The sequence below is a fragment of the Solanum lycopersicum genome, chromosome 12 (assembly GCF_036512215.1).
Source record: "Solanum lycopersicum chromosome 12, SLM_r2.1".
In the NCBI taxonomy this organism is placed as follows: domain Eukaryota; kingdom Viridiplantae; phylum Streptophyta; class Magnoliopsida; order Solanales; family Solanaceae; genus Solanum; species Solanum lycopersicum.
This window is the reverse complement of record NC_090811.1, coordinates 56,644,740-56,666,829: the sequence shown is the minus strand read 5'-3', so window position 1 is coordinate 56,666,829 and position 22,090 is coordinate 56,644,740. Positions and strand designations below refer to the sequence as shown.

Sequence of the window (22,090 nt, the reverse complement as noted above, 5' to 3'; positions counted from 1 at the left end):
ATTATAATGTGTATTCTTTTTCTTCAAAATAATTCTTTCCAAAAGATTTTTCCTAGTACAAGTTTGATGAAGCACATTATCTATTAAAACATGAACATTCAAGGAGTGTTGTGGAAATTAGTTAACTTCTTGATGTTCACTACTCCAAAAATAGATCATTGTTGAGCAGTTAATAAAATGTACAGGTGTCGATTAGTGATTAGTTGAGTTAACAGTTTAAGTCAATAGGAATTAGTTAAACAAGTAGTTAGTTGATTCTTTTATGTATATATATATATATATATATATATATATATATATATATAGGAAGGTTCATTGTAGTTAGTTAAATTTTCAGTTTACAATGTGTATGGTGTGATCTTGATAGAAGAAATCAATTCAGTTTTTTCTCTCCTTCTCTTCACTGTTAGATCATTTGTTCAATTGATCTTCTTCACGTGGTATCAGAGCAAGGAGGAGGAAGAATCTAGGAACTAGTTTTTTTTTCTTCTTTTCTCTGTTTTACGAAGGACTCTGTTGGATTTGATCCATGGCGATCGAGGATGATTCACTGGGAGGATCGAATAGCAGAGCACAATGCGAGACATCTACTGGGAATTTGGTGATGATTGATCACAATCATCCATTATATTTGAGCTTTTCAGATGTACCTGGAGCTTTATCTGTGGGAATTCAACTGACTGGAATGGAAAACTATACACTATGGAGCAGAGCTATGGAGATTGCATTGCTTGAACGGAAAAAAAACTAGGTTTTATCGATGGATCTATTTTGCGTACTGATTTCGAAGGTAATTTGAAAAAAAATTGGGATCGTCGCAACGCCATTGTTATCTCTTGGCTTACCTGCAATGTTAGTAAGGAGTTGCTTAGTGGCATCTTGTATTCGCCTAGTGCACATCAGGTATGGCTCGATCTTAAGGAACGTTTTGATAAGATAAATAGATCGAGACTCTATCAATTGCATAGGAATATATTTACTCTAACACAGGGAGCATTGAGTCTTTCTGCTTTTTACACGAAATTGAAGAATTTGTGGGATGAGTATAATTCGATTTTACCTCCACCAAGTTGTGATTGTAACAAGTCTAAGGAGTATGTTGAGCAACTACAGTATCAATGTTTGCTACAGTTTCTGATGAGGTTAAACGATAGCTATTCATCAGCTCGGAGTCAAATCCTCATGATACACAATTTACCCAATGTTAATCAAGCCTGTGCTCCAAAAATCCAAGATGAAAGTCAAAGAGGAATTGCAGGCAACATCAATAAAGGAATTGAATCTTTGGCTATGTATACTGCCAGGAATAATCAATCCACACAATTCTATTATAGACGTCTCAGAATTTGAAGAAAAATTATCACACACTTTACAGTGATTATTGCAACATGAAGGGTCACGATAGGGCCAATTGCAATAAGCTGAAGAAATGTGATAATTGTCATGCAACTGGGCATGTGAAAGATAATTTTTACTTGTTGATTGGCTATCCAGAAAATTTCAAAGGTAAAAAGAAAGTCAATACTGTCAATACAGGAGGAGCATAGTTACAGGAAGCATTGGATCATACAGGAAGGAGTGCTATGCATTCACGACTGCATGATGAAAAGGTTCACATGGATAGAAAAATACAAGGACATGAAGAATATTGTGGTGACATACCTAACCAGTTAGGGCAGCTAATACACAAGGCAACACCTGCACAACTTCAGCAAATGCTTGAAATTTTGCAAGGCAATAAGGAGTTCTTGGATTCTCAAAGCTGTGTTAATCTGGTAGATAATCCCAATTATTGTTTGAAGTGGATTATAGATACTGGGGCATCAGATCATATGATAAATAATCATACTTATTTACATAATAAACATACAATACGTAGTACAGGGCAAGTACAACTACCCACATGAGAATCAACAACAGTATCCCACATTGGAAATTTACAATTGAATGCTACTGAAATGATCAGTAATGTCTTGTGTATACCAACCTTCAGGTTTAGTCTTTTGTCTGTGAACAAGCTGACAAAGGAATTAAATTGTTGTGTTTCTTTCTTTCCTACACATTGCATTTTTCAGGACCTCTCATCTGGGAAGGTCAAGGGGATTGGTAAAGTGGAAGAAGGTTTGTATGTAATGCACTGGAATGAAAAATCACAAGGAAACAAGGTTGTTACAATGTATGCAATAAAAGGAGGAACTTTGGCACAGAAGATTATGACATGTTCCAATGGAAGTACTTAGGAAGATCAAAGAGTTCAATACTAATAGTAGTTTTACTATTAATCATTGTCATATTTGTCCATAGGCTAGACAAACAAACATACATTTTCCTAACAGTAATACCAATGTAAATGCTGTTTTTGACTTGATACACATGGATATATGGGGTCCATATAAAGTAGCTACTTATGATGGAATGAGATATTTTCTCACACTAGTTGATGACAAGTCTAGATGGACATGGACTTTCTTGATAAGATTTAAGTTTGATGTAGTTGTTGTTTTGAAACATTTTTTGATAATGATAAAAAATCAATTTGGCAAGTGTATTAAGGTGTTTATATCTGATAATGGAGGTGATTTTGTAAATGCTACGTGTGATTTGTTCATGTCACATGGCATTGTTCATCAGAGATCTTGTCCACATACTCCCCAAAAAAACGGAGTTGTTGAAAGAAAACACAGGCACCTACTGAAAACAACAAGGGCTATTAAGTTTCAAGGTCACTTACCAAATAGATTCTGGGGGGTTTGTATAGAAGCTGCTACATATATTATCAACAAGATTCCTTTGTCTGCACTGAAAGATAGAACATCATTTGAGATAATACATAATCGACAACCATTATTATCACATTTTAGAGTGATAGGTTGTCTTGGATTTGCTACAAACATGAATAAAGGTGATAAGTTTGAGCCTAGAGTTAGAAGAGTTGTATTGTTGGGATATGCTACTAGTCAGAAGGGATATAAAATGTTAGACATTGAATCAAAAACTTTATCTGTTAGCAGGATGTTATTTTTATGAACAAGAGTTTCCCTTTCAGTCATCAGATCTTAGTCATGCAGATGACCCAAAGATTGTATTGTCATACTCAAATGTTGGTAATTGTGAACTTATGCCTTGTGTTATTTTAAGGAATGCAATGAATGATACTAAGCTACCACAACATCAAAGTTTTATATCTGAAGCCTCCAATACAGGTCTGAAAATGAAGTCACACTGTTGGCTGGAGATACTTCTCAGACACAGGTACCACCATCTGATGTTGTTAACATTAGAAAATCACACAACCAAGCAACCCTCCTAAATGGCATGCAAACTATATTTCAACAAAAAACAGCAAAGCTAGACTGTGTTTATGTCCCATTGAAGATGTTGTGGATTATTGCAGCATTACACCATCTTACAAGAGTTTTATCAGTAAGTTTTCTCAAGAAAGGGAACATACATCCTATCAAGAGGTTGTTCATGATCTTAGATGGGTTGAAGCCATGAGACATGAGATAAAGGCTTTGGAAGACAATCACACATGGGAGATCACTAAGTTACCTAAGGACAAGAACGCAATAATATGCAAGTGGGTATACAAGATCAAATATAAGGCTGATGGAGATATTGATAGATTTAAAGCTAGGCTAGTAGCCAAGGGCTATAACCAAAAATAAGGCTTAGACTATCAAGAGACCTTCTCACCAGTTGTAAAGATGGTAATTGTGAGGATTATCATAGCCTTAGCTGCTGCAAAGCAGTGGCAAAATTCATCAGATGGATGTTTTCAATTCATTTCTTCAAGGTGATTTGAATGAAGAAGTTTATATGGAGTTGCCTTTGGGTTTTGTCCATCAAAGTGAGCAGGGGTTAGTGTGCAGGCTCACAAAGTCACTTTATGGACTTAAACAAGCCAGCAGGCAATGGAACATAAAAACTACAACATTAATCAACTCAAGGTTCAGACAAAGTCATCATGATTATTCTTTATTCACAAAGCATCAAAAAGACAGTTTGGTGGTGTTATTAGTTTATGTTGATGATCTGCTAATCACAGGTAATGATCACAAGATGATTTTAGAGACAAATGGAATTCTCAAAGACAGCTTCAAAATCAAAGATTTAGGTGAGTTGAGATACTTCTTAGGGATTGAATTTGCCAGGAACAGTACTGGAATCCTTATGCATCAGAGGAAGTATTGTCTTGAACTAATTTCAGACATGGGATTGTCAAGTTCGAAACCTGTTGGAGACCCTATTAAGTTGAATAAAAGGCTTACAACTACAGAATTTGAGCTGCACTTTTCTCCTGCAAATGAACATGACAAATTGTTGAAAGATCCTGGAGTGTATCGGAAACTGATTGGAAGATTACTTTATCTGACAATAACAAGGCCATACGTTGCATTTTCAGTGCAACTTCTAAGCCAATTTATGCATAGTCCGAAGACATCTCATATGGATGCATCAATGAGAGTGGTTAGATATATAAAACAATCACCAGGTTTAGGGATATTCATGACAAGTGTTGTTGATAATCAATTGAGGGCCTATTTTGATGCAGATTGGGCATCATGTCCAAACAATAGGAAATCAATAGCTGGTTACATAGTTACTTATGGAGATTCACTGATATCTTGGAAGTTCAAGAACTAAAGTACCATTTCAAGAAGTTCAGTCGAGGCAAAATACAGAAGCTTGGCTTCAACAGTCGCAGAAATTGTATGGTTAGTTGGGATCTTCAAGGAACTAGGTATGCAAGTTGAGATGCCTGTGCTTATACATACTGACAGTAAATCAGCTATACAGATAGCAACCAATCCAGTTTTCCATGAACGAACTAAACACATAGACATTGATTGTCATTTTATTAGGGAGAAGACTCAATCAGGATTTGTTCAACCATTGTATTTGAATACATCAGAGCAACCTGCAGACTTGCTTACAAAAGGTCTTACATGTTGACAACACAGATATCTACTTACCAAGCTAGGAATGAAGAATGTTTTTCATACATCTAGCTTAAGGGAGGATGTTGAGCAGTTAATAAAATGTACAGGTGTCGATTAGTGATTAGTTGAGTTAACAGTTTAAGTCAATAGGAATTAGTTAAACAAGTAGTTAGGTGATTCTTTTATGTATATATATATAGGAAGGTTCATTGTAGTTAGTTAAGTTTTCAGTTTATAATGTGTATGGTGTGATCTTGATAGAAGAAATCAATTCAGTTTTTTCTCTCCTTCTCTTCACTGTTAGATCATTTGTTCAATTGATCTTCTTCACAATCATCCCGACCCCTCAGTTATTATGATATTAACTAGTAATGTTTGTGACAACTTGTAATACTCCATCACATTTTTTACGCGTAAATACTTTAAAAAAAAAGCAAAAAACTTTTATATTATGTCTCTCTTTTCTATTATTTTCATCTTTTGATATATTATACTACTCTTATATGTTCATTTTAAGACAAAATCTTCTTCAAGGAGTAGTATATTAAATACACAATCTACAATATTCTCTATAAAACTAGACAAACATACAACTAGTTTTCTCTCTTAATTATTTATTATATGATACTAAAAGTGATTAGAGTTTGGAAATCACCAGAGACTAGAGAGTGGAGTGAGTAATCACACTCATCCTGCCACTCACATTACCTATTAATTAATTTATTCCAAAAATAGAATTGCTTCCTACTATATATCTCCTGTACTCCACTCCACTCACTAGCTAATGCTTTTCATCAACTTAGAGCGACAAGGTTCTGTGTGTTGGCACATCAACTATTGCAATTGCATACCTATGGCTAGTATTACTTTGGGAATATTCATGAAAAAGTTGATATGTGCAAACTGAAATTGTTTTCTTACCTAGATAAAAATGAAGTTTATACGATTTTTTTTTTGGAAAATTCAAAAGGCATTTAAAACAATTCTATTGAACATGTCAATGGTTTGTGTGTTGTATCCTCTATGGGGCGGAGTACCCTCTATTCGATATATGATTTTATGTCCGGAGGGATATGAAAACTGTATCGAGGAAATCATTTTGTCTCAATCAATCAATAATGCCTCGACTAGATAAATTCACTTATTTCACACAATTCTTTTGATCATGTCGTTTCTTCTTTAATTTCTATATTCCTATATGCAATGATGAAGATGGAGTACTTGAGATCAGCACAATTCTAAAACTATGAAACCAGCTGGTTTCACTCCGAGAAAACAATATCCAGAGCAACGATCCTAACAATTTGGATGATATCTTGAGAAAAGATTACTTAACATTAAAAAAGGTTAATTTTAATCTAATAAATTATCATGTTCTAGTGCAATTGGTACATATCATGTTATTACTATTCAGGAGATGGTAATATTTTTTAATGTGTAAACTAGATGTAATTTCACTTTTATATTAAGATATTTAAGTAAATCAACTGTTAGTTTGAAATTTATTATTTGTAATTAATATTGTCGAGAGCTTGTTGGTTATGCAAATGAAGGAGATTATTTGATCTACATAGCGTTTGATTGCACGAAATTTATTTCTTTGCAATATTATCATATTCTATAGGACAGTCAAATTATTGATATACTTATTCAAGTTAGTCCAAATAATGTATCATTTTCTTTGAGAGGGAAGTTATAATATTATATGAAGACAATGTCACTTACTTAACTCAATTGAATGAAGAATAATTTATTTGTCAACTTTTTTCTAGGTACGAGCCAAAAAAATGTATACAAAATAGGAATGTGTCATGTACAAGAAAGTTTGTATTGGAATGAGTAAAATACGTGCACTCTTTTTTTTCTCTTAACTAGATTTGTATCCCCTTGAGTTTTCTTGACACGATTTTTAACAAGACAATAAACAATGCGTATTAACGATTTGTATTTTTTTTCCTTGAATATAATTAGTAAGCTTTTAATGAAATACATTATCTATCCAGAGAGAATGATATGAAACAGTTAGCTTGACCATCACTGTAGACATAAATCCTCAACGAGTACTACTCAATCACCCCCCCCCCCCCCCCCCCAAAAAAAAAAAATCAACTTCTACTATAATGTCCATAGTTAATGTATGTTTAAGACAATCATTTGTATCTTCTATATGTGATTAATCTATAAATAGAGGTAAGAGTTCACATTGCACCCTCAATTGAACACTTGAGAATACGAAAAGTCTCATCTTTTATCACTTTATTATACCGTTTTCATCTTTTGATATATTCTATATACTCGGGGTCGTTTGATGTAATATATAAGAATAATGTTGAATATATTGTATTAGTATTTGTATTGCTAACATTAATAATGCTTGTATTCATTATTCTTGCATTAGGTATGCAGATTATTTCTTATATAGTGTTTCATTCGATATATTAAAAATAACATGCATTACATAATTTTTCAGATAAAAAAGTTCATTTACAAACATATTCTTCATAAATATGGTGAAAAATGTGATAATTTTTTTGAGGGGCAAATTATTTTTTAATGCTAATGCATGCAACAAACCTCTTTGCATTACCGATCCCATCAATTTCAATGATTTAATACATTATTTTCCTTATAACTTATATATGTATTAATTAATTATGGAAGTTTCTAATTAAATTGTCAATCAAATGTGATAATGATTTTATACGTAAATAACTTATTTTCTATCTAAATAACTAGATAATAGACTAGAAAGTGGAGTGAGTAATGAAGATAAAGTTTTATAAAAAGAAACAGTTAAGTTTGCACACGTTTGTAACGAGCAATATGTCCCCCCTTGGTCATTCCACTCACATAAACATTACCTAATATATTCCATAAATAGCATTGCCTCCCAATATATGTATATGTATCCTACACTCCACTCCATTCCACTCACTAGCTACTGCTTTCCATCAATTGAGAAAATGATGAAATCGTTGTTTTTGCTTCTTGCCTTAATATTGATGGATATTGAGAGTGATAATGTGTTGGCAGAGACAACGGTTTTCGACACGGGAGGATTGAACAGAGAGAGCTTTCCAAAGGGTTTTGTGTTTGGTACATCAACTTCTGCATATCAAGTAGAAGGTGCCGCTAGCAAGGATGGTCGTGGACCTAGTGTTTGGGACACTTTCATCAAACAGCCCGGTACATATAATGATCTACTTTTCTTTTTAATCTGTTTTAAAAAAAATCATCCTTTCATTTTTTGGTAACGGTGTAATTTCATTTTTATTTTCACGTGATATGCTTAAGTCTATAAGATTAAATAACATTTTTATACGTTTGACATAACTTTAATTTAAAATCACTTTCGCTGCAATATTCTTTTTGAAACGGAGGAAATAAATATTATCATGATTTTTGGACAATTTCGATCCATGTATGAGCTCTTTTGTTGGTGTTAAAACAGGACGTGAGCCAAATAATGCAAGTGGAGAGGTCTCTGCGGATCAGTACCACCACTATAAAGTAAGCTGAATATTACTACCAAGTTTGAACTTGTTTTGAAAAACGTAAAAGTATTTTTAGTGAGAAATAATTCATGCTTGACCGATAAATATAAAAAAAACATTTCATGAAAAAGAATATAGTTAGTGTTCAATCATCTTTTTAAAGGTGTTTCAAAGTTTATTTTTTCTCAAATATATATTTTTGAAAAAAAAATATTTCTCTATCTCTAATTATTTGTCCATTTTTGAATTGACATAGCTACTAAGAAAACAATAATTGATATATTGTGTTTACGATTTTACCCCTTAATAATGAAATGAATTAATTAAAAACTTAATATTTCAAGAAGTTTGACATTTTCAAAATAATAAATTGAGGATATATAATATAATTTTTTTAATCCTTTCTTAATCTATCAAATGGACAAGTACTTAAGGACAACTAAAAAAAATAAAAATAGACATGTAATTAGGGACATATGAATTATTTTTTTACTTCTTAAAAAAGAGCTTTGATATTCAGAATCCAACGGCGCAATTTATTTGGATTTCGTGAGTTGTTACATTTTTAAGATCAAATCCGATTAAAAAAATCTGTTTAAGGGTGGACGATCCTAGCTATTTTACACTAGCTACCTTCAATGGTCGATTGTCGCTTGGTTGTGAGACAGAGAAAAAGAAAAAGCTTTACGTCTATATGGTTTATTTTTTAAACATAATATATAAAAGTTTATGCTCTTACTTTTTATGTTTTATTTAATTTATATAGCCGTATTTGATTAGATACTAATTTTAAAAAGCTAAAAAGACTTTGATACATATTAAAGTACTCTTAAAACTCGTAGTTAAAATACTGACGTAAATAAGAAAAAGAAAAAGAAAAATACACTAACCTACTTCGTATCATATAAAAATGAGATTTCGGGCGATTGCGATGTATACAAATCTTAGAGAGTTTTGTTTTGATCGATTCTTGACTAAAAAATATATTTTACGAAATTTTTAAAAAGACGTACAAAAATAAAGAAGTTGAGACAAAATACTCTTATTATTGAGATAAATTAAAAATGAAAGAATGGCATGTAGATTGAGTAAATTATAAAGCAAATCAAATAAGCTACTATCGTTGATGGTGTGGAAGTATATATTAAATAATTCAGAGTGTCTCAATTACAATCAACACAAAAATTTTCTTTGGGTGAAAGTCTCTTTTAACCATCACCAACCATATTGATAGACAAAATGATTAGGACTATATTACTCTTTTTTGGGATGTGACAACATAATTATACATAATTTGAGAATCCAATATGACGATAAAGTCAAAAATATCATTTGACTCAGGTAGAATTAGCTAGTTAACTAATTAATTAATAATGGAATAATGTACTCGTATCATTTTACAACAATAACAATAATAACATATTCAAATATTAAATCATAAAGATATTCACGATTTGAATAAAAATTGATTCAAATAGAAAAATCTAACCAAATCGATTTCACTTGAATTGGGTTTAATTTGATTTTAGATTTTAAAAAATTGATAGGTATTATATTTGTTTTGATTTTGTTAAAAAAATCAAAGAAATAATGAACGAAATTGAAAAATTATATACTTACATTTTATTATTATACATGCATAACATATTATTTTTATAAACAATTTTGAATATCTTATATTTGTCCTCATCAAATTTTATTTATAATTTATTTATGAAACCAAAAAATGTCTAAGACGAGAACATTTATCTTATCTATTTCATGTGGTTAAGTCTGTATGACAGTTCTTGGTGGGACTAGGAATGTCTCCTAGGGAAAAATTGTGAATTTTGAAATTTTATCACAGTAAATTTAGTGATCGAAAGTTATGTAACGTTAATCATTCTAACTATTTTCCATTCGGAATGAATTCTTGTTTCTTCCCATCCTTTGATTGGATCATTTTTAATATTTTTTTTGTTATGGTTAAATAACGAATAATCAAACCATATTGAAATTGATAATAACCAAATCCATAAATGTTTATTATATTTTATTCGTGTTTGATTTTGATAATATAAAAACCAATTAAATTGATTTGATTTTGATTCTGATCAATAAACAACCCGTGAACACCCTTATCCAATGCAATCACACGACTTGGTATTCATTGGAGGGTAGAGAACCGGACTCGACTTTATCCATACCTTAGAGTCACATATGTTATTTCTAATAAACTCTCAAATTAGGTCGATTTATGATTTTATGACATGATAAATGATCAAATTGTATTTGTACAGGAAGATATTGATCTAATGGTGAAGCTGAACTTTGATGCCTACCGTTTCTCAATTTCATGGTCCAGGATTTTCCCAAGTAATTTGATCATTTCCTTTCTTTTTTCCACTTCTCAACTTTAAAATACCTTAGCCCATTACATAAATAATAAAATAAACCGTGTCACACTTTTCCAATGTAGATGGAACTGAAAAAATAAACTGGAAGGGTGTTACTTATTACAACAAGTTGATTAACTATATGCTCTTTAGAGGTAAATTTACTAAACTTCTTTGAAAAAATGCATAAATAACCTCAACCTATCAACCTATGCCCGAAATCTCAGAGACACACTTATACTATACTAAAGTCCGATTACCCCTGAACTTATTTTATAATATCTATCCTTTCTATGTAGCACTATCAAATAGGTAGTTTGAAAAAATTGTCAGCACGCACCAGACCTAGACGATAGAACCATATAAGCCGAAAAGAGTAGAAAATTATTCATAAAATAAGTTCACGGAGAGGAGTATTAAAATCTTAGTATAATATGTGTGTGTTTCTGAAATTTTGGACATAAGTTGGGACTACATATGCATTTTCCCGAACTTCATTAAATATGATTTAATATGTAAACTGTTACATTTGTCTTTGTATCATTGTCACAATTTTTTTGTGATGTAATTGAACGCGATAATCGATCTGGAAAGCTTGATGAACATACATTTTTTTTGCAGGCATTACCCCGTATGTTAATCTTAATCACTACGATTTACCTCAAGCACTTCAAAATAGGTATAAAGGATGGTTAAGTCGTGAAGTCGTGTAAGTATATGAAAAAATTTGCACCAAATTATAGTTTTGATAACTTTTTTGTTCGGAAAGCAAGTGATTCGATATATAAATCTTGTAGGAAAGATTTTGCTGATTATGCAGAATTTTGCTTCAAGACATATGGAGATAGAGTGAAGAATTGGTTCTCATTTAATGAACCAAGAGTTGTTGCTGATCTAGGATATGATACTGGATTCTTTGCACCTGGAAGGTGTTCTAAAGCATTTGGTAACTGTACAGCAGGGGACTCTGCAACTGAGCCTTACATTGTTGCACATAATCTGATCTTGAGCCACGCTGCTGCAGCTCATAGATATCGCAAAAACTATCAAGTAGGATTATACACTAACCAATTGGACGATTATTTGTAGTTATTTTCTGCTAACGTGATAATGCAAAGTACTTCTAAATGCAATGACAGGAGAAGCAGAAGGGAAAATTTGGAATAATATTGGATTTTGTGTGGTACGAACCACTGACTAGATCGAAAGCTGACAATTATGCAGCTCAAAGAGCAAGAGACTTTGAATTGGGATGGTACATTGCTTACTTAGAGTGGTCGATTCTTAGTGATGTTTCGTTTCTTTAAGCAGTTTATAACTTGCAGGTTTTTGCATCCTCTAGTACATGGAGAGTACCCAAAAACAATGCAAAATATTGTTGGAAATCGGTTACCTAAATTCACAACAGAAGAGATTAAGATGGTGAAAGGATCAATAGATTATGTGGGCATAAATCACTATACTACTTTTTATGCATATGATCATGTATCCAAACTAAAAGCCCTTGCCTACCAGCAGGATCAGAACTGTGGATTTGCTAGTAAGATTTTTACTTCTTTATTTTCCACTATGCCCTTAAAAGTCATCAGGTTTTCAATAAATGTTGTTCATGTCACTTTTTTTATGCTTTTAGCCTTTAAAAATAACACAGGGTAAGCAAAAACATGCTCTGATTTTGTACATTAAGAAGTTCTGTTGATTCCGATTCATTTCATTTTTGCTGGTGTAGATGATCGCAATGGAGTACCAATCGGTCCTAGGGTAAGCACATTGGAGTTGGTACTTTTGTAACTAAAAAGTACTACTACTACATCTTAACCTTTAGCTAATTTTAACGCCTATAGGCACACTCCTATTGGCTCTACATTGTGCCTTGGGGTCTTTACAAAGCTGTCAACTATGTAAAAGAACACTATGGAAATCCTACCATCCTTCTATCAGAGAATGGTTAACTTCTATAACTTTTTTGATTTTTCGGACCAACTTCAAAATCGCTATGAGGACTTACCCATACATGAATCTCAGGTATGGATTATGCAGGGAATATATCCATTTCAGAGGCATTGCATGACACGAAAAGGATTGATTACTACAGAAGTTACTTGGCCGAACTAAAGAAGGCTATCGATGAAGGAGCTAATGTCATAGGCTACTTCGCGTGGTCGTTGCTAGACAACTTTGAATGGAGATCTGGTTATACATCTAGATTTGGTATTGTCTATGTTGATTACACAACACTTGAGCGATATCCAAAAATGTCTGCCTATTGGTTCAACCAATTACTTAAGAGCCACAAGCATTAAGCTTGAACTTTCCCCCTTTTATTGCATCTTTTTCATTACATGTGTATGCTTGTTCTGGATATATTATTATTGACTTTCTTTCAGTGACTCTTTGAATTTTGAAATAAAAAATAAAATTTATGTGTCATGATTCAATGTGTCTCATTATTGAAACTCTTTCAATTCAATGACTTTTTGAATTTTGAAATAAAAAATAAAATTTATGTGTCATGAGTCAATATATCTCATTATTGAATTATGATAGATAAAAAGACAGTTACATATCACTATAAATTCCAATAAAAAATCACCAAAATTTGCTTGTCCCTAGATCATTCTAATTTTTTTTGTAATATATTGTTCTCTAGTCTTCTTCCTACATAATGATATAACATATCGTCAAGAAGCTAACTGAGGAGCGGAGAAGAGCAAATGATCATTCAGAAGTTAGCTTTCCTAGGATAGATAGTTGAAGTTAGAAGTATAAGAGATGAAATCATGATAAAAAGAAGTTTTCTTACCGTAAAATAGTTGAACTTAGAAGTATAGAAGATATGACCCGTTCCTTGAGGTCTTTTGTTTATTAGGTCATAGTTCTAAGTTTTCTTTTTATTTTGGAGTCAGGTATGGTTGTCCATATTAAATTTGGTATGCAATCCATATTTTTATTTAATTCTTGTATCATTTTGCATTGTTGTGGAAATTTATTTTTATTTGTCATTGTGTTATTGTTCTTGTATGTGTTACTTAGTCGACAAAACATCTATTAGTGTATGATGAGTTTGATAATACTTGAATAGTTTATCCAATATGCTTAGATATCCATATTGTAAATTATCTACATTCAAAATTAATTTAAATAAAGATTGCTAAAAAATTGTTACTTTGTATGAAAGATTTTAATTGTATTACTTTATCGTCTATCTAATATATTGTTGTGAACACATACATATATTGTTCATTTTCACCCCCTTGTTTCATTTTTAGTTTTTCTACGATTTGTATGAATGAGATTTACAACTTCATTTTCAAATAAAAATGAGAGTGCCATTTATATTTGTGTGACATTAAGCCTAATAATTTTCGTAAATATGAGCAATCTATATTGATGGTAGTTTTTTGCAATGTTCAAATTCAAATGGTTGGTGTGATGACGATTTTGCTTTTGGACATTAATTTTGGTTGTAATATTATAAGAATGGAGTAATTATGCTTACTTTTGTTTAGATTTTAGTAATATAAATCAAAATTATTCAATATTCTACTTAAAAGTATATTGTTCAAGAGTAACATTATAGCGCCACAATTCTTTTATATTGTTGCAACATATATTTTCACATGAAAAATTGTTTTTTCACTTTCAAATTGGAAATAATTACACTGAGTGAGTTATGACTTTTGGACACATTTAATTTTGAGTCTCTTCTTTATATTGCAGATATTTTGCTATGAGACTTAAGAGTCATTTTGGTCAAGTTATTTATTCCAAGTTAATTTATAAGAATGTTTTTTTGTACTGAGTTAAGTCTTCCCCTGAGTTAATTGAGCCAGACCAAGGATCCGCTAAAGGTCAGCAATGGTCATTGAGTGTCGGCACGTCCAGAGTGTAGGCTCGGTGCGTGACATATATCATGATGTTTAGACTTACCTTAGTGTGTAGAAATCATTGGCACGATTTAAGAAAACTCTAAAGGAAAGAAGTGGGAAAGGCATGGCGACCCTGACTCTGAGTGTCGTCGGGCGCCAAAGACCAAACTGCAGAAGCTGCGTTAGGGTGATCTGAGTTAAGCAGTGTCCAAACTTTAGAATTTGATAAGGGGTGCTTTGAGTGGTGCAATGCTCCACCCTTCCCCCCCCCCCCCCCCCCCAAATAAATTTGATGATTTTTCTTACTCGTTTTATGACCCTAATTCATCTAGATTCAATAAGTTCCTTCTCCAAACACTTATAATGGAATACCCAACACAAGAATACAAGAATCTATTAAAAAATAACTCCAAATCTCATGAAACTAACTCAAGAACTTCTCAAGAACTCAACAATTAAAAACCTAATATAAACTTCAATAGAATTCATCAAGAACCCAATTTCTCTACTTTCAAGAACGTAAATACGCTATGATAAATCATGATTGGTGCATGGATGAATGAACCTAGTGGTATGTGATATCACATACCTTGTGAGTCTTACCCTTTCGCAAAATCCACTAGCTACACTTCAAGGACGTGACGAATCCTTTGCTTCTTCTCCTCTTTTCTGTACTCTCAAAACCCTAGCATAATTTTATGAAGCGTAAACTGAACAAAATCAGTTTATACCAAAAAATAATTACTAAAAACAGATTTAATTAATTGGATTATGAAAAGACCAAATACCCCTTTAAAATCAGATGAACTTTCCTCATCTAGACAATGCAGCTTCAAACATGCATATCTTCCTCATACGAACTCGAAAATTAGAAAACTCGGTGGCATTGGAAAAGATAAATAGGTCACCTAAATACTCATGTATTGAGAGTTATGATTGTTTGAAGTTGACCCAAAACTTATATTTAACAAAACTTGCCAAACTTTCCAAATTTGATCTTTCCAAAAGTGGTTTCTTTCTTATTCTAGTTCTATAAAATAGAGGGGTGTTACATATATGTTTTGAAGCAACTCTTATATTTAAGTATGGTGGGCATCATATTTTAAATTCTAGAACTGCACTCCTCGGTAAGTGTAACTGTCTTATACTTTGTTAGCCTCCTCTTACTTGCCAATATCTCCTTAATTAACGTATTGAGCATACTATGGTATTTCCTGCAAAACATAACCAAGCAAAAATTTAATGCAAACTTGGGTAAGTAAAGAGAGAAGCTTACCAAAGCATTCATTGTCTCCCTGTTTCAATAATTTTTGTGGAAAGGTAGAAGTGGTTTTATATTATTTGCTGCACTTTCCTCATTTGAACTTTTCCCAACCTTTCTATTCTTCCATAGATTGAAACCGCCACATGAAGACAAACGAGGCAAAATCCTGGGTAACTCTTATTTTTGGGGTATAACTACCAAATTACAAATTGATTGATATAACTTATCAATATTATATACAACAAAAGTAAAAAAAATCAATAAGGACACTAATACAAACAATAACATGGTAAACATATACATTTGTGAAAGTAGACGAAGAAAAGAAAGAGAACAATTAAGAAAGAAAGATGAAAATACAAAAATAGTGAAGAAAGGAAAAAAATGAAAATCATTTGAAAGATATTTTTGAGAATATACAGAGGAATTCAAAAGAAAAAGGAAGATTTTTAAATTATTTTATGCATCGTTTTTGTATCCATTAGGTGTAAAAGTAGAGTTAGCTATGAATAATTAATTATATACATCTATTTATTAGATTCAAGTATATTTTGTACTTCTCAAGTATTATAAGTAACTATCTAACAAGATAATAGGTATATGGTAATTTTGGTCTTAATATGTTGTCCACGTAGATTTTTCTTTCGAAATATGTTTAGTCCCACACTTGCGAGAACTATTCTTTTTCCAAAAATTAAATATAAAATATTCACCGCTATACACTAATTGAAGGAGGAAAATTTGGGGATTTTAGGTGTAAGATCAGTGCTCTTGCGTGAAATGAACCCTCGAAGGTTCAAGCTATGAATTCAGAGATTTTCTGACTTTGTTTGTGGTCAAAGGGGGAAGAAGGATCGCACGTCGTCATCCCAGTTACTTCTATGCAAGAGGTAATTAGCTCCTTTCCTCTTTTCTTTCCTTTTAGATTTCATTGCATATAATAGATATATTTTCGGATCTACATTTCAATTTTTTCTTTCATGTTATTTTCTGCTCAAATCCTTATAATTTTTGTACTTAGAATAGATTCATTTCGTTTGTTGGAGCTTCAAGAAGTTTGAATTTTCTAGTATTTCTCTTGTTAAACTATTGTAGTCCCTAATATTTGAATGTTACAACATTCTTCGAAGAGTTAATGTCCTTCACCATTTAATTCTATATGCATTGATAAAAATATCTCATTATGAATTCAAATTTAACTTTGTTTAGGTAGATTTCTTAATAAATTGTACTTATTTCATATTTATTCATCGTTTTTTTCTATCAAACTTACTAAAATTTACATTTATTATTTGGAAGTATGCTGATTATTTGATTGGATTGAGAAAAGACCAAAATACCCCTTTAATATCATGTGAACTTTCCTCATCTAGACAAACCAACTTCAAACATGCATATTTCCCTCATACGAACTCGAAAATTAGAAAACTTGGTGGCATTGGAAAGATAATTCAAACTCCTTTCATTTTATATCTTATAGCTCACATAAATCCTCATATATTGAGAGTTATAATTGTTTGAAGTTGACCCAAAATTTTAGCAAAACTTGCCAAACTTTCCAAATTTGATCTTTCCAAAAATGGTTTCTTTCTTATTCTAGTTCTATCAAATAAAGGTGTGTTACATATATGTTTCGAAGCAACTTCGATCTTTCAAGATGGTGGGCATCATATTCTAAATTCTAGAACAACACTCCTGCGTAAGTGCAACCGTCTCATACTCTGTTAGCCTCCTCTTACTTGACAAAATCTCCTTAATGTAATGAGCATTGTTATTCCCTACAAAACATAACCAAGAAAAAAAATAATGTAAACTTTGCTAAGTGAAGAAAGAAGCTTACCGAAACATTCATTGTCTCTCTATTTTTATAATTTTTGTGTGAAGGTAGAAGTGGTTCTATATTATTTACTATACTTTACTGATGTGAACTTTCCTAACCTATTCTTCCATAGGTTGAAACCACTTCATGAATACAAACGAGGAAAAATCCCAGGTAAGTCTTTTTTTGGGGGGTTTTATGACGAGTCCTCAACTTGGACTCATCTATGGCCTTATTTTAATGCAAATAGTGTCCTTGATTGTGCATTTTATCTCAATATCTAATAAAAACTCCTAAGTTTCAGGTATTTGAGGATTTTGTATAAGTATGGTCACTTAGGCACCAAACGGAACCAAAACGGAGAAAAACAAGCTGAAGATGCAAACACACACATTGCCGAGCACACTTGGCGGTTCGTCGAGTAGCGAAGTTCGGCATTCTGTTAAAACAAGCAAGCCCTGAAGGAAGTGGATCAAAAGGCGATGAACAGAAGAAGTCGGCCTTTTGCCGAATAGTTCCACAAAGTATAGTTGTTCCGCCCAATGTTATATCATGCATGGAAAAAAGGCAAGGCACAAAAAACGACGAATCAGAGAAAGCGTGAATCGCTGAATTACTCAAAGAATCAAGATTAACGCACTGAATGGATCTTCCAACACTAGATCTGAAGCCTATAAATACTAATCTCTTTATTATTTTTAGGGAGTTGAACATTATTATAATTTTTCACTTTTTAGAACTCTAGTTTTTAAGTTTTCTCTCAAGTTTGGAGAGGGTTTTCAGGAAGCTTGAAGAAAGAAGTTCTTCCAAACTTGGAAGTGGGTCTTTTCCATTTACCTTCCTTTGCCATTTTTAAGGTTTAATATCTTATACCTATTTGATTCCTTTATCATTTTAAGTACAATTGGTTATTTCTTGATATGTGGCTAAAACCCCCTATTCTTGGGGTGTGATTTAGCAAATATGTGTTGATATTTTGATGGGTCTTTCTTGCTGATAGGATAAGATGTATTTTAATGGTGATTTCACCTAGTTGTTATGGTTTTATTTAATAGGTTTGTAGTTGCAAATACAAAACCACCCATGTGTTTTCAACTTGCTCGACAGGGAGGTCGCAAAACTAAGACCATTAGATTGATGTCCTAAGAAGTGGGTCGACATGAGGTTTATCCCGAGAGGGTGAGCCGTAGTCCCATATCCAAGCACCCTCTATCAAAAGGTCAAGGTGTGGGTAATACATTGGCTGGTTAGTTTAGATGAGTGGGTGTTCGAGAAGAACCTATTTGATATGGGGTAAGTTGCCCGAGAGGGAATTTACTTTCAACTAAACCTTAGCCTACTCACCATTGTCTTGCAAATTTTCTTATCGAAAATATGTACCCATTAGTTTGTGTCAACATATATTGCGATCACACCCTAAGAGCTCTCTCCCATACTTGTTTTCTCCTTTATTTTTTTTTGTATATTTTACTACTTGTGACAAAATCCCTCTTGATATTTGACACTTCAGTGTCACAAATTAAAATTGTTTTGTTTTAATACTGGAAAATGTCTTGAACTATCAGTTTTTAGAACAAAATTCTAAGTAGCTACTACTTTCACTACCACTCCCTTGGCACATGACCCCAACCCTTGGTTGGGTTAATTTACTAGCTTCGATTCATTGACACTCTAACTGTAGGTTAGTGTCATTGATCATGAAATATACAATACATTTATCGAAGTCGATCAAAATGCCGCCGCTACTGGGATTGGTGTCACGTGAAAATGAAGTTGCTTGTAGGTTTTAATTCTTTACAGTGTAGTTTCTGGTAATTTACCTTTTAGTTTTAGTTCAAATTTGTTTGTTGAGAACAGGAACGATGAATGGTCATGAGCTTGCGACTCAAATATCCCAGTGGCTAGTGGATATAGGTGCAATTCTAGCACAACACTCCATCTCATACATTCTAGGGGTTTATATTAAGGGTTAGATCAGAAAAATTCATATGAACACATTCAAATTTTGTGGAATTGTGCACTCCCTTGTCCTTCAAAAATTTGCCACAGGAAGCAATTAGACTTCGTTTGTTCCCATTATCACTGTGTGGAGAGGCAACCAAATGGTTGTTCGAGCTTCAAAAGAATTCCATCAAATCTTGGGAAGAATTGATCTCAGCCTTCCACAAAAGGTTCTTTCCTCCCTCGAAAATGATAAAGTTATTGGATGATATTCAAAATTACATGCAGAGGAAAACAGATCCAGTCCATGGGTTGCCAAGTGATCTAGTGCTCCAATTCTTTTACCGAAGCTTTGACTCAATTAACAAAGGGATAACTGATAGATTGGTTCAGAATGGAATAATGTTACAGTCCTTTGAAGTGGCATCATTCCTTTTAAATAACATGACAAAGTGAACCAGGTTTGGTACACTAAAGAACACCAAGTTTCCCCATTGTGCTTCAAAATGACACAGAGGAGCTCGATAAATAAAAAGAGAGATAAAACCATAAAGATTGCTGACTCAAATGGAAATATTGCAAGAACACACGAAGGGGAGAGGACAAGTGTTCTGGGTTGAGGAGGATTCATCTTTCGGTTATTTGGAATAAGAGGAGAATCAAGGTTGGAACACTAAGTATTGGGGAGTGTTTTCACCCTTGCTATCAACAATAGGGTGGGAATCATGATTGGAACTGCCAAAAAGGCGAAGAACATAGGAAATCCTGTCGACATTTGGCAGACCATAATGAGCATGAAGAATATCATACCCAATGGAGCGACAATCTGAAATCAAGGGTAATTGCAGACAACCCTAGAGTGAACCACTTGCTTACAAGAATCCTTGACAAAGTTGAAGGCTATGATGATTTGTTAAAGGGAATGAGAGACAATTTTATTCACTTGATAGCAAGGTGAATTCACATGTACATGCAATTGAAATGCTGGAAGGTCAACTAAATTCCTTAGCACGACAGTGACTATCCAAGACAAGAATGGAAAATGATGATAAGGAGCTAGCGGTGGTTTCCGATAGTGGGAAGGTGGCAATAGGAAAAAATGTCGAAGAAGAAAAAGTCCAAGACTACTCTGAGAATCAAGTTGGGGAAGAAGCATCAAAGGAAGCAAAATGTCAAATTTGCCAAGACCTTAATCAAGGAAGGACGAGAAAACATAATGAAAAGGTAAGATTGGCAATGCCGATGCGCAAAATATCCCCACCATTTCCCCAACGACTAAAAAAAAAGAATGAAGAGGAAAAGTTCATAATTTTTTTATCGGTGTTTAAAAATCTATCTAACAACCTCCCCTTGGTGGATGCTTGTTGGAAATGCCTGTGTATGTCAAATTCATGGAAAGACCTAGTCACCAAGAAGAGATCTCTGGACTATGAAATAATGGACATACGTCATAGTTGCAACACAATAATGCCTAAGGAACTGACCATAAAAAAAGAAGATCTATGGGATTTTACCATTCCTTGCACGATTGGAATGCTCCAATTTTCAAAATTTTGTGTGACCGTAGAGCAAGTATCAAGCTGACACCTTACACAATCTATGAGCAACTTGTACTGGGGGAACCAAAATACACAATAATGAGACTCCTTGTGGCGGATATATCCATCAAGCATCCGGTTAGAATCCTATATGACATCTTGGTAAAAGTAGATCGATTCATATTTCCGAATGATTTCGTAATTTTGGATTGCGACATTGATGCCAAAATACCCATTATATTGGGAAAACCATTCTTAGCAATCGAAATAGCATTGGTGGTTGTTGAAAGTGGCAAGTAAAGTTTCGAGTGAATGATGATGAGGTGACATTTAACATTTGTAGATCCATGATGAAACCAAGTGACTCCATGTGATATCTACTGAAGACACTATAGATGAAGTAGTGACAAGTGTGAGTCATCTAATACGACAAGTGAACTTCTCGAGTTAGTTTTTGCTAATGATGATGGATTGGAAATCCATGATTACGATGAAATAGTTATTGCTCTAACTAGTTTTGAGGGACATGTACAAAATACAATCAAATTGGATATCAATTTGAAAAATCGAGAGAGTCCACCTGCTAAGCCATCAATGGAAGAACCTCCAATTTTGGAGCTGAAAGTACTACTATCACATCTCAAATACACCTTTTTGGGAGCCTACAATACACTGACAGTAATCATTGCAACTGGTTTTCTTGAATATTAGGTTGAAATTCTCATAGATTTACTACAAAATACATCAAAGCTATAAGCTGGACTATAATTGGTATTGTAGGTATTCCTCCGGGTGTATGCACTCACAAAATTTGACTAAACAATAAATGCAATTCCAATATGGAGCA

General features: G+C 32.9%; 2 protein-coding genes and 2 long non-coding RNA genes across 5 annotated transcripts; 3 read left to right on the top strand and 1 right to left on the bottom strand.

The window, feature by feature from the left end:
• The first annotated feature begins 3,707 nt into the window (after nt 1-3,707).
• LOC109119091 (uncharacterized mitochondrial protein AtMg00810-like) lies at nt 3,708-4,647 on the top strand. The gene is made up of 2 exons (XM_019211410.2): nt 3,708-3,774; nt 4,049-4,647. The coding sequence occupies exons 1-2, from the start codon at nt 3,708-3,710 to the stop codon at nt 4,645-4,647; spliced, it is 666 nt and encodes a 221-aa protein (XP_019066955.2).
• A 3,082-nt stretch (nt 4,648-7,729) lies between these two features.
• LOC101246223 (beta-glucosidase 44-like) lies at nt 7,730-13,242 on the top strand. Of its 2 annotated transcripts, XM_004252224.5 has the most exons (11): nt 7,730-8,129; nt 8,395-8,453; nt 10,717-10,792; nt 10,896-10,967; nt 11,434-11,521; nt 11,610-11,862; nt 11,952-12,067; nt 12,138-12,352; nt 12,542-12,573; nt 12,657-12,759; nt 12,838-13,242. In XM_004252224.5, exons 1-11 carry the CDS (start codon nt 7,841-7,843, stop codon nt 13,113-13,115), a joined length of 1,581 nt encoding a protein of 526 aa, XP_004252272.1. In that variant the 5' UTR covers nt 7,730-7,840; the 3' UTR covers nt 13,116-13,242. The 2 variants fall into 2 exon arrangements, with proteins under 2 accessions (XP_004252272.1, XP_010314225.1); XM_010315923.4 differs by lacking the exon at nt 10,896-10,967 and having other exon boundaries at nt 7,772-8,129.
• Nucleotides 13,243-15,067: 1,825 nt separating this feature from the next.
• Nucleotides 15,068-15,986, bottom strand: LOC138340698 (uncharacterized). The gene is made up of 2 exons (XR_011213437.1): nt 15,470-15,986; nt 15,068-15,366 (listed from the first exon to the last, which is right to left on the bottom strand). It is a non-coding gene; the product is annotated as an uncharacterized lncRNA (long non-coding RNA).
• A 288-nt stretch (nt 15,987-16,274) lies between these two features.
• Nucleotides 16,275-18,656, top strand: LOC104645008 (uncharacterized). Its single transcript, XR_011213351.1, has 3 exons — nt 16,275-16,835; nt 17,898-17,938; nt 18,069-18,656. It is a non-coding gene; the product is annotated as an uncharacterized lncRNA (long non-coding RNA).
• The last annotated feature ends 3,434 nt before the right edge of the window (nt 18,657-22,090 follow it).